Genomic DNA, 12,972 nt, shown 5'->3' with positions numbered 1-12,972 from the left:
CCGTTTGAAATGAATAAAACTAAAAAAAAAAAAGACCGTACCCTTTTATGTAATGATGTTTACTTTGAATTTATATTAGTTCACACAAACAAACACTCCATCCATGCTTTTGTTCCGGCCCTCAGGTCCAGTTTAAGAACCCATTGTGGCCCTCGAGTCAAAAAGTTTGCCCACCCCTGCTCTATTCACTGAACCAAACCGGTTAGGGCTAAACTATTATATTTCTATTCTACTTAAAAAGGTGGATTAGTAGCCCTAACCGGTTTGGCTCAGTGGATAGAGCGTCGGCCTGCGGGCTGAAGGGTCCCGGGTTCGATTCCGGCCGGGGGCATGTGACTTGGTTGCGGGCACATCCCCAGTAGGAGGTGTGCAGGAGGCAACTGATCAATGTTTCTTTCTCATCGATGTTTCTAACTCTCTATCCCTCTCCCTTCCTCTCTGTGAAAAATCAATAAAATATATTTTAATAAATAAATATGTGGATTAGTGCTGTCTAACTAGACTCTGCACTGCCCTGCCCCTCCCTGTCTTGGTCATTCCTTTATAAGTTACATTCACTGAGGGCTTTGGCAGCTTCTTTATCTTACTTGCCTACCTTAAGTCCTCAAGGTTGTGGGAATTATAATACCAACTTCATACTTTAAAAAATACCAGAATTCTGTAATCTCTTTAACCCCAATGATTTTCAGCTCTTCGTGCTTCCAGCATCCTGTTGCCATAGTTTACCTGATCTTTACTATCACATTAAGGTCCAGAATCTTCAATGCCAGTTCCTTTTCTGACTAATGTCCTCCCTTGTAGCTCTTATACCCTCACTTCTGGTTAAAAGAAATCTTTAGTCACTTGACTGCTCCCTAGGCTTCCAGTCCTTCAGTGTCTCGCCTTCCAGCTTTACTTCCTTCCTGTTCAGCTTCATGCTTCATTACCTCAACTACCACCTCCTTCTGTTCCTACATTCTGGATTGTGCTTACTTGTTCTCCTCCACACCCATTCTCTACCTGCCCTTGAAATAGTTTTATTCCTCAGAGATTATGATGCCTTTGTCATCAACAACTATACCCTCTGTATGTCAGATTTTTCCCAGAAAGACTTATCAAAGGCATACTTTATGCCAGAAAGTATGGTAGGCCCTGAGGATACATGGGTGAGTAAAAACAGACCTGCCTGACACACAGTAGGTATATAATAAATATGTGAAAAATAGTTAAATGGTTCACCAACAAAGTCCCCAACATCAAAGACACATCATAAATATTTCTGGAATGAATGAATATCTAGTTCTGATTTTCACAGTAAAAACTGAATATATTCAGCAGACTTTTATAGAGCTTTCATGCCAGATATCCATAGTGTGGAAATATAAAGAGTTACTGCAAAGGTTTAAAGATAACTAAAACACCTTTTCTAAATCATGTTTTTAGAAAACCATTTTTAAAAATATGTTTTTATTGATTTCAGTGAGAGGAAGGGACAGGGAGAGAGAGATAGAAACATCAATGATGAGAGAGAATCATTGATTGGCTGCCTCCTGCACACCTCCCTACTGGGGATTGAGCCTGAAACCTGAGCAATGTGCCCTGACCAGGAATTGAACAGTGACCTCCAGGTTCATGGGTCAGCACTCAACCACTGAGCCATACTGGCCAGGTGAAAACAGTTGTGTGTTTTTTGTTTTTTGGTTTTTTTAAATCTACAGAACCAAAGGTAAAGAAAAAATAACTTCTATTATATCAAAGTTTTTTTACCGGGATTCATGACCACCTATTTTTCTTTAGGACTTGAAATGAATTTAAACTGTTAAAGAGGAGTTTAGATTAGATAAGAATACTTCTTGACTGAGAAGATATATTATAAACATTTCTTTATTAAGTACACTTCAAATCTTCTAGATCTTTTTGGAATGGTTTAAATGTGGCTCTGCTTTAGAACAGCAAAAAGAGTAGGTTGTTTGATTTTGGTAATTTTATACAATCTTATGTAATAATAGGGTAATATTCAAATAGACCAAACGGCAGAACAACCAAACAACCAATCAAAGCATAATATGCTAATGATATGCTAAGGCTGCTCAACCACTCGCTATGACATGCATTGACCACCAGGGGGCAGATGCTCCAACTGGTAGGTTAGCTTGCTGTTGGGGTTCAGCTGATTGGGACTGAGTGAGATGGGCCAGACACGCCCTGGAGTCCTCCCATAGTCCCTACCAGGCTCGATCGTGCACTGGGGGGGTCCTTCAGCCTGCCCTGCGACCTCGCAATCCAGAACCCCTCGGGGGATGTAAGCCGGTTTTAGCCCTATCCCACAGGCCACTCCCCTTGGGAGGGTGCCAGATGCAGGACTCATGGCTGGGGAGTGCTGCTGTGGCAACACGAGCCTCTCCTGATCTGGACTGATTGGGCACAAGCCCGCAGCAGACACAATGGGGCTGGGATGATTGGGAGCAGCATGTAGGAGGTGCAGGTGGCATTGGACTGTGGGTTTCAGCCTGATCCCTGCAGGCCACCCAGAAGGACCCCACCCTGCACGAATTCGTGCACTGGGCCTCTAGTGTACTATAAAGTTCCAGGGCCAACTAATTCTACTTCTTTTTTGCCTTCCTCCCACCCAGGGAAAGTTGGACCACCAAATCTGCATATCAGTCACAAGGAAGACCAAATCATTATTAATATATTTCATCCTTTAATTACGGTAAATGGAGAAGTGCTAGGAGCCATTTATGGAGACGAAGCTTGTTACACATTCATGTACAAGGTGCATGAGAGAATAAATGGAAGTCTGGTATGTGTTTCTATTTCATCTTTTTCAAAATGGAAAATTTTCTGTCACCAACAAGTTTTTTCCTGTGTCATGTAAGAAAGTAGAATGCTTGCCCTAGCCAGTTTGGCTCAGAGGTTAGAGCAGTGATGGCGAACCTATGACATTCATGTTAGAGGTGACATGCGAACTCATTTTTTTGGTTGATTTTTCTTTGTTAAATGGCATTTAAATATATAAAGTAAATATCAAAAATATAAGTCTTTGTTTTACTATGGTTGCAAATATCAAAAAATTTCTATATGTGACACGGCACCAGAGTTAAGTTAGGGTTTTTCAAAATGCTGACACGCCGAGTTCAAAAGGTTCACCATCACTGGGTTAGAGCATCAGCCCATGGACTAAATGGTCTCGGGCTTGATTCTGGTCAAGGGCATGTATCTGGGTTGCAGCCTTGGTCCCTGGCCCCAGTCGGGGTGGGTGTGGGAGGCAACTAATCGATGTGTCCCTCTCACATCAATGTTTCTCTCTCTGTGTCTCTCCCCCTCCCTTCCACTCTTTCTCTAAAAATCAATAGAAAAAAATATCCTCAGATGAGGATTAACAACAACAAAAAATGCTTATGAATATTCAGCCAAGACTTACCAATCCTAGGTTTGGGTAAAAAAAATGAAATACATATATAAATGTTATTGAGTGGAATTGGTGGCATAGTTAATCACTAGCACTGGCCAGGTGAACACATTTAAGTTTTTTCTTTGTCTTGTATAACAGAATAGCCCTAATCTAGGATATTAACCTGTATATTTTCATTCCTTCACTGGTAAGATGAGAATAAATTTATTCTTTTCTTCCTCATTGGTAGTAATGTAAAATTACACAAAGCTGTAATTGGAGTCATTGTTTATGAGAGAAAAAGCTAACAGTAGTACTGTGGGCATATAATTACATTCTAGCACTGGTGTGCAGATCACGAATTATTCTATTCCATCCATTTGCCACAGTGCTACCATTCCTTTATTTAACTAGAGGTCTGCTGCACGAAATTTGTGCCTGGGTACGGTCCCTAGGCCTGGCCTGCGATCAGGGCCATCTTCCCCGGCTGCCCACAGCCGGCCCCACCCCCCGCTGCCACCCACCCTCTGTTCCCGTTTTGCCATCGGGTGTTCAGTGCCTGATGGTTGGAGGAAGGGACTCGACGGCCCCACCCCTGTCACGGGTTGCCCTCTGTGTGTGGGGCGACTGGCGGTGGTGGTGGCCATGGCATGGCGCCGCCCACATCCCCCGCCACCCACCCCCAATTCCCTGTTCTCCATCAGGCAATTGGAGCTTGCCAGCCGAGGAAGAAACTGAGAGGTGGTCAGTGCACCTCAAAGTGACTGGTCCAGCGCTCATTCTGGTCGTCCGCCTTTAGGGTCAATTTGTATATTACCATTTTATTGTATAGGATAGAGGCCTGGTACACGGGTGGGGGTCGGCTGGCCTGCTCTGATGGGGGCCCAGTGTACGGGTGGGGGGTCCTCAGTGACCCGTGAGGCCTGGCGGCTGTGAGGCCCGGGGCTCAGGCAGCCGTGAGCCCCCGCGGATGCGAAGCACGGGGCTCAGTGAGCTGTGAGCCCCAGCGGCTGCAGGGCCCAGGGCTCAGGCCTCGCAGCCAAGGTAGCCAGCAGTGGCAGCAGCTGCAGGGTGATGGGGGAGTACCTTCCCCTGATCAGCTGCTGCCTCCCGCAGAGGGAGGACAGATTGAGCCTAGGCCCGCTCCCCAGGAGTCAGTAGGACATCCTCTGAGAGCTCCTGGACTGTGAGAGGGGGCAAGCCAGGCTGAGGGACTCTCCCCCACGAATTTTTGTGCACTGAGCCTCTAGTATATAGATATTTGTCAAGCATGTGCTCTGTGCCTTCTAGGCACCAGGAGAAAGCAATGAACAGTACAAACAAAACTCAAGTGATAAGTACTATGGAGAAAAAGCAGGGAAGAGGGTTGGGCAGTGGGGTACGGGTAGTAGTGACTTTCAGGAGGGTGGTCAGAGCAGACCTCACCTGCTGGACAAGATGTTACTACAGCCAGGGCTGGAGGAGAGGAGGAGTGAGCTCCATGGATCATGATAGGGGAGTGTTTCAGGCAGAGTGTGGCCAAAGGACACCAGGCACATGAAGGGAGCAGCAAGGCCGCAGAGTATGGAAACAGATGAGGTTAGAGAGGTCCCTGGGGCCACATCTCTTAGGGCAGTAGAGGAATTTGATTTTTTTTTCTAAGTGAGATATTGCACATCTGGAAAAATTTAAACAGAAGAGTGACATGTGGTTTAGATTTTAAGACATCATTTCGGTTGCTAGCAGAGTTGTTTCTAGAACCATATTACTTCACTGCTTAAAACTCTTTAACAAATCCCCATCAGCTACAAAATAATATCTAAATTCTCTTTCCTGCATGGCCTACAAGGCCTTCGAGAATTGGCCTCTTATATCCTTTCCAGCACCCAGTCTCCCCATTCCTTCCAACCTTATTTTCATTTATGCTTTGGTGAACTGCTTGCTGTTCTTAATTCCTGTAAGTAATATGCTCTTTCATAGAATGTTCTTCATCTTTCTCCTTTGGCAAATTTCTATTCATTCTTCAGTATTCAACTGGCATATCATCTCGCCTTTGAATTATTTTCTGATACAGTAGACTATTTCCTCTTTAATGGTCTAGTTATTTCTAGTTCCTTATACATGTCCTCTTGCAATACTCATTACATTTCTTACATTTAATTCTTACCTCTCTTCTACTCCCTACAGTAAGTTCTTTGAGGTCAGCACCACTCTCCTGCCCTTGAGTTTTCAGGCCTTAGCACAGTGATCCATGCACTTCGACTGGTGGAGTGAATTATAAATTTCCAGAGATTGCTTCAGTCTTTTCTACATATTACTACCAAGAGATTCTACAGCCTTTGTATAATATTGCTATTATTCTCCTAGAAAATGCTTTTATCTCTCACCAGCTAAGTTTCTAGCATTACAGAAATAGGACTAATAAAACATTCCTGCTATTTGTGGTTTTAAATTCCTAATCCCTATAAAGAAAATTTTGATGGTTACATCATGCTCTGTTGAAGTAACAAACTGACTTATTACTTGATATGAACAGTCTTTTCAGACATGTACAACATTCATCACATATATGCTTTCTCTAGGTGTATGGCCAGTGTAAATATGGTGATTGTTTTTGTTGTTGTTGTTTTTTGGCAGATTAAAAGGAGCCATGAATTTTCATTGTGTTTTGTTTTCTCATATAGATCATAGATAGAATTTTCGGAGAGAATGAAGATGATTGTGACGAGACTCAGTGCAACTTTAGTATTCCAGTGTCCTCACTGAATTCTGAGTACTGTATTTCAGCAGAAGGAATCTCAAATTTAAGATCCTTTAAAACTGAAATGTCCGAAGAACTTTGTATTACCATTTCTGACAGTAAGAGCATAAAAGGTAAGTTCTTACCATTTTTTTCCTAAATATAAAGAGTGATAACATAGGGTAATGCGAAAAAAGGACATTTGCAATTTCAGTAATCACTGCTCTTTTAAAAATAGTTCCATTCCTCAGGGAAGTTCAAAATTACAAATAAGGCCACATCTCAGGCCTTACAAGATACAAAACAATCAGGTTGGGACGCCATATGAAAACCTTTTCGTGCAGAAAGAAAAATATAAAAACACATAAAACTGTTTATAAATATCTGCATTTCAGGATTATGCATAATAATATAAATCAGTTTATTCAATACAGCAAGATGATATATTTTCAAGATATGTATTCATGTATGTTTTTTATGAGACAGTAAGTTTAAAAACTGAATAGCAGAAATGTTAATTGATTAAAATTTTGTGACATGTGAACTGCACAAGCACTGGAAATTAATATTAAAAAATGTAGATTGCCTTAATGGATTATTAACATTTTAAAATAATTATTTTTATTTTATCATCTTTTCCGGACCAATGAGGAAAATAAAAAGAGAAAAGAATGCAAATAACCTAGATTTACTTAAAAAAACAAACACAAAAAAGATGCCTAAATTATAAACTGTGCTGATATTGTGGCCACACTGTGCCACCACTGTGGCTCATAGCAGCTTCCCTGCTTGCCTGTCCAGTGCTTCTGAGCCCAGTGCTGGTTCCATTATGTAGTTCATTTTACCTTTTACTATTGTAATAATTTGTTTTCACATCCTGTAATGTAGGGCTCTGCTATAGGGTTAAGCCTTGGACTGACCTGTTGGCAAAGCCACAAATAAGTCCCAGCTTAGAGGACACAGGCCTCTTGGCATAATTAGGCTTGACCTTATGATGCTCCCTAGATCTTAATCTGGGTAGCTAATGGGCTGAGGAAATGTAGCAAGTGCTGCCAAAACAAGTGAAACTCACAAGAACATTATAACTATGGTGACCACTACCTTGTTTACCTCTGGCTATAAAATAAAGGCTCAGCTTGCCTCTGGATCTCTCTCTATGGCCTCAGCCAGGCACAGAAAGATCCACCTAGACCCACCTTATTCTTTTTGTATGTCTTTTCTTCATCCATTCGCCGCCCTCACTCAGGCTTGTGAACCCTTAGCTGAGCTGGTTCAGCACATGTGGCGTCCAACACGGGGCCTGAGTTCAGAGGAACTACAGTTGTCAGGTGAAAGGATGCTCCAGTGAAGCACGTGCAGAAAACAAAAAGGAAGAAGGAGCAGCACAGCCAATTTTGGTGCCAGAGCATTACGTGTGTCACCACAATGGACCCAGAGAAGCTCCTTGTCCCTTCGCTCAAAAGACTGAGAGTTGCCCCGATGACAGCAATATGGAAAAGGAAGATGACGAAGGCTACGCAAGGGACTGAAGTGCCAACATGGGGTCAGCTGAAGAAGTTAACAACTCAGGCCCAGTAGATGGTAGAAAAACAAGATGTGGAAGCTACTCCCTCAATCATGTTTCTGGCTATAATAGCATTGGTTAGCTGCCAGTCTTCTGCAAAGTCTTGAGCAGCCAAGTCCAAGGACTCTTGAGTAAATCAGCAAAAGAAACTTTCATTTAGTAGAAAAATGCTACTGTAGTTTGATTTCTCACTTATTGCTGTTTTGCATTGGTATTGTTTTGTTATTCTTACTAATTTTAAAAATGTTAACACATTGGCATTGTTTTGTTAATAGCCAGAGCTTTATGTTTAAGTTTTTAAATGTTAACATGTAGTTTGGGTTTTGCATTGGCATTGTTTTTTTATTGTTTTAATAGCCAGAGTTTTGTTCTTGATGCTTAAGTTTTACTTTCATTATAGTAGCTTAAAAATTTTTAAAAAGGGCGAGATGTAAGGCACGGCTATAGAGTTAAGCCTCAGACTGACCTTTGGCAAAGCCACAAACAAGTACTAGCTTAGAGGGCACAGTCCTCTTAGCATAATTAGGCTTGACCTTATGACGCTCCCTAGATCTTATCTGGGTAAGCTAATGGGCTGAGGAGATGTAGCAAGTGCTGCCAAAACAAGTGAAACTCACAAGAACATTGTAACTATGGTGACTACTACCTTGTTTACTTCTGGCTATAAAATAAAGGCTCAGCTTGCATCTGGATCTCTCTCTCTGTGGCCTCAGCCAGGCACAGGAAGATCACCTAGACCCAGCTTATTCTCTTTGTATGTCTTTTCTTCATCCATTCGCCGCCCTCACTCAGGCTTGTGAACCCTTGGCTGAGCTGGCTCGACACAATGTAACAGGTATGACACAAGCATTCATTTTGTAGTAACTTCCAGAATTACTATTCCAAAGAAGTAACTTTGGAATAGAAATTAAAGGTAATGAAATGCCCTTGAAAGAAGCCAAATTCCACCACGATATGTAAAGTACTGTTAATTAGGAACAGAGGACTGTGGGGAAAAGTACTGAAGATTGTACTGTGAAAATAAAAAGCAGCATAAGAGAAAAATCACACCAGTGATGATAGATGTATGTGTTCTGAAACAAAAGTCAAGGAGACTTTATTCCTTTGCAGCTTTGTGTGTTTGTGTGTGTGTGTGTGTGTGTGTGTGCACATATGCACGTGCGCGTGTCTATGTATCTTTATAAGTATTTGCAATCTTGAAATAAATATAAAATGTAACAAAATTCTATGGAGTGGGACTGTATTATTTAAATATTTTTAAAATTCTTCTTTTGCCTCTTTAATTGAGAGAAAAGCATAGCTCTGTATACCTTTTATATTTGGTGCTGTAAGGAAATGGTTAGGGAAAAGCTATTTTAGCCACATTATGTCATGACAGGATAGTCACAGAAAGTTAAGAATTGTAGAGCTGGGAAGAGTATGTTGCTATCTAGGACAAGGACATAATTTTTTACTCATCTCTCCTGACTTTGGTGGCAGTGTTTCTTAACACCCTGATCGTATTACCTGATGTAATCTATATGAATAATAGTTTAGCCCTAGCCAGTGTGGGTCAGTTATTTGGGTATTGTCCCATGCCCCTAGAGCAGTGGTTCTCAACCTTCCTAATGCCATGACCCTTTAATACAGTTCTTCATGTTGTGGTGACCCCCAATTTCATTGTTACAAATTGAGCATAATTAAAGCATAGTGATTAATCACAAAAACAATATGTAATTATATATGTGTTTTCCGATGGTCTTAGGTGACCTCTGTGAAAGGGTCGTTCTACCCCCAGGTTGAGAACTGCTGCCCTAGAGGTTGCTGGTTCGATTCCTGGTCAGGGCCCATGCCCGGGGTTATGGACTCAATCCCCATAGGGGGCTTGCAAAAGGCAGTCGATCTTTGCTTCTTTTTCACATAGATGTTTCTCTCACTCTTCGTCTCTCTCTCAAATCAATAAAAACATATTTAAAAAAAGAATAGTTCAAAGACTTTATGACTATTTGATTATACCAGTGTTCAATCCTTAGTTCTAATTTGTGATTTTTCTTTCTTTCAGATTCTGTTTGGATTCCAGTTGTTGCTGCTCTCCTACTCTTTCTAGTACTTATCCTGGTAGTTGTATGTTGGAACTTTAAGAAGATAAATCCATTTAAGAGAGAAAGCATCATGTTACCCAAGTCCTTGGTAATGTATTTAAATATACTTCTTTAATTATATACACTAAAGTGCTGATTTGAACCTTTTTAATACTTGAAACTTTTTAAAAAGTAGAATGATGTTCAGCAGCATGTCACCTACCATAAATCACTCAGATCTACCACACATCCAAAACGACATATTTTTCACTACACACCAGGTGCCTTTTTTATGCATGTGGCAAAAGTACAGTTAGACAAATCTGTTAAGGAGCTTAAAGTCTAATGGGAGAAAAAGATAAGTATTCAGTGGGTGTACTGTGTGACAGGTTTAAAAGTAGAGGTTTATACACGTGCCAAAGAGGACTTTGTTTAGAGGCAGTGAAGCCTGAGCAGTCCTGAGGGACAGATTTGAGTTTTTCCAAGTACTAAGGGACCATATGTGCTAAGGTCCAGCATCAAGAGAAACCATGGCTTTTGAAAGTAGGAAAATACAGAAACACTTCACTGTGGTTGGAGTGCAGAAGGAAAGATGGCCAAAAGTGAGACTAAACTAGAAGTTTGACATTTTAATGGCTAACATTTAAAATTCTTTTTTTTTTAAATATATTTTATTGATTTTTTACAGAGAGGAAGGGAGAGGGATAGAGAGTTAGAAACAACGATGAGAGAGAAACATCGATCAGCTGCCTCCTGCACACCTGCTGGGGAAAAGTGAGACTAAACTAGAAGTTTGACATTTTAATGGCTAACATTTAAAATTCTTTTTTTTTTAAATATATTTTATTGATTTTTTACAGAGAGGAAGGGAGAGGGATAGAGAGTTAGAAACAACGATGAGAGAGAAACATCGATCAGCTGCCTCCTGCACACCTCCTGCTGGGGATGTGCCTGCAACCAAGGTACATGCCCTTGACCTGAACCGAACCTGGGACCTTTCAGTCCCCAGGCCGACGCTCTATCCACTGAGCCAAACCGGTTAGGGCTTAAAATTCTTTGTATGGTGATAAAAACATTTAAAGGGTAATAATTACAGCTTTTTGAATCACATATGATAGGAATAACATCTGTGATATGCAAGGGGCCCATTTAAATTTGTTATGAATACATTACATTTAAGTAAAGTGGATAAGAACTATGAACAAATAGTAGACAATTCACATATTATAGCACTCATCCTTACTATTAATTAAGCACAAAGCAATCTCACAGTATGCCATTTTATACCCACCAGAGAAGAAAAAATAAACTTGAATATCTGGGAGTAGCTGTAGTAAAACTGGTCATATAGCCCTGGTGGGAAGATAAGCGTACAATGAGTACGAAGTGTCGTAGTTCCATAAACATGCCCCTCCCTTGAACTTAGTCATTCCATTTTTTTATTCCTAAAGTAAAAAGACAGGTAAGAATATTTATTTAAACATATTCTATCAATAGTAAAAATTGTTAACACTGCTAACATCTATTAGAGAAATTATTTAATCATTGGCATATAAAGAACTTATATGAGCCAATGAAAATTATAATTATGAAGGAAAATGGTAAAAACATTTTATAAAGTAGCTGGACTCCCATTACAAATTTAACATTCATATGTATGAAACGTAATGCACAAAATACAGCATATGTTGGTGAGATATTAACTTTTAAAAATTGTTTCTAATCTTAATATAGTATATTTTCATTAAAAATAAAGGCAGTGCTACCACTAGCTTTTATTATACTGTTCTAAATATGCTATTTAGTGGTATATTTAATTGTCCATTAGCCTTAGACCATTTTTTTGAGGTAGCTCTTTAAGTTTAATAATATGTTATTTTTATTCATTGATTTTTCTTCCCTTAGGTATCTGTGGTAAAAAATGCCTCTTCAGAGGCAAAAGCTGAATCAAAATATGTATCACCCATCATCTATGAACCAATTGTCCCTGAAAATGAGAAAGTGATCTGGGAAGAGCAGTTGTCTTCAGCAATAATTTCCAGTATGCAGACTGAGGACCATCCAGGAAAAGTAGAACACGGAGATCTTTCTAGTGGAACACAAGTAGGGACCACTGAAGAAAATACTCCTGACATGGCCCCTGGTAGCCCTTTGACCCCAGTAAGGAGAGGGGATTCTGTCCATTCAGGCAGTAACCAGTCTGAACCCTGCATCGTTGCTTTAAACTGTTATCACTCCAGAAATGGTTCTGATAGTGGCCTTGTGGAATCAGGCATCTTCTTATCTGACTCAGAATCTCCTCCAAGTAACAAAACTGGAATGAAGACAGGAGAACCAGAGCCCATAACGCTGAGAAACACTACTACCTCGTTTGGTTACGATAAGCCCCATGTGCTAGTGGATCTGCCTGTGGATGAAGGTGTTAAAGAGTCCCTGATTGGTTATAGAGTCGCAGCAGATTCTAAAGAGTTTTCATAATGTGCCAACTTGAAGGATCTGCTTATCCTGAACAGTTTTTCTGCTTTGATTTCATGAAAAGATCATGATTTCAGAAATGGTGTCTTTTTTTTATATTAACCAAATGGAATACCTTGGTTTAGGTAACAGTGTAAAGAGTCTGGCACTGTCACATTTGGTCTGAAAACTGCAAAGACTGAAAAAACAAACTGTGTCTCCCTTCTTAGGGGACACAGTTGTTGCACGTGAACTTTCCCATTTACATAGGCTCTGAGAAACAGTCAATACTCTCTATTAACCCTGCTTCCTGCAATAGTAAGTGATTTCCCAGGGTCCTTTTTTTTTTTTTTAAGTTTCTGTAAAAAATATTTTTAAATGTTTACTTTCAGAAGAAATCCTGGAAGCTTTTCAAAATTGCATTTAAAATTGAATTCATACCAATAGGATTAGTAAAGAGTATGTAAATATAAACAATTTTTATAGAATGCTGCATTTAGAGATTTTTAAATAAAGAATTTTTTAAATTCATTTTTGTATTCATTTTTCAAGCACTTTGGCAGTTAACTAGAATATTTTTTATCCATTTGCTTATTTTTATGAATTAATGCTATAGAATTATTTTCTAATTATTCATAACTAATCTTTAAAATAGTTCTAAAAGTAGTCTAATCCTTAAAAAATGGTCCTTTTATGCCTATATTTATCACCCAGTGTGCAGAACACTGTTCCAAGCTGTTTGGGGGTGGGGTGGCATGGGAGCAGATTGATTTCTAGAGCATGTGGACTGAGGAACCATAAA

The 12,972-nt window shown here is 40.0% G+C and overlaps 1 protein-coding gene across 1 annotated transcript in view; it reads left to right on the top strand.

Annotated features, from left to right (window-relative positions):
• IFNGR1 (interferon gamma receptor 1) overlaps window positions 1–12,701 on the top strand; it is a gene marked incomplete at its 5' end in the record, with an annotated part of 15,400 nt that extends 2,699 nt beyond the window's left edge. Inside the window, 4 exons of the mRNA XM_005859060.2 lie at window positions 2,613–2,782; window positions 6,037–6,226; window positions 9,698–9,825; window positions 11,622–12,701. Coding sequence (XP_005859122.1) covers window positions 2,613–2,782; window positions 6,037–6,226; window positions 9,698–9,825; window positions 11,622–12,194 — 1,061 coding nt within the window. The remainder of the gene's footprint in view (window positions 1–2,612; window positions 2,783–6,036; window positions 6,227–9,697; window positions 9,826–11,621) is intronic.
• Between the last annotated feature and the right edge of the window lie 271 nt (window positions 12,702–12,972).

Source organism: Myotis brandtii, unplaced genomic scaffold, assembly GCF_000412655.1.
Source record: "Myotis brandtii unplaced genomic scaffold, ASM41265v1 scaffold123, whole genome shotgun sequence".
In the NCBI taxonomy this organism is placed as follows: Eukaryota; Metazoa; Chordata; class Mammalia; order Chiroptera; family Vespertilionidae; genus Myotis; species Myotis brandtii.
Note: the sequence above shows the minus strand (reverse complement) of the source record. Positions and strands in the feature narration are given on the sequence as shown.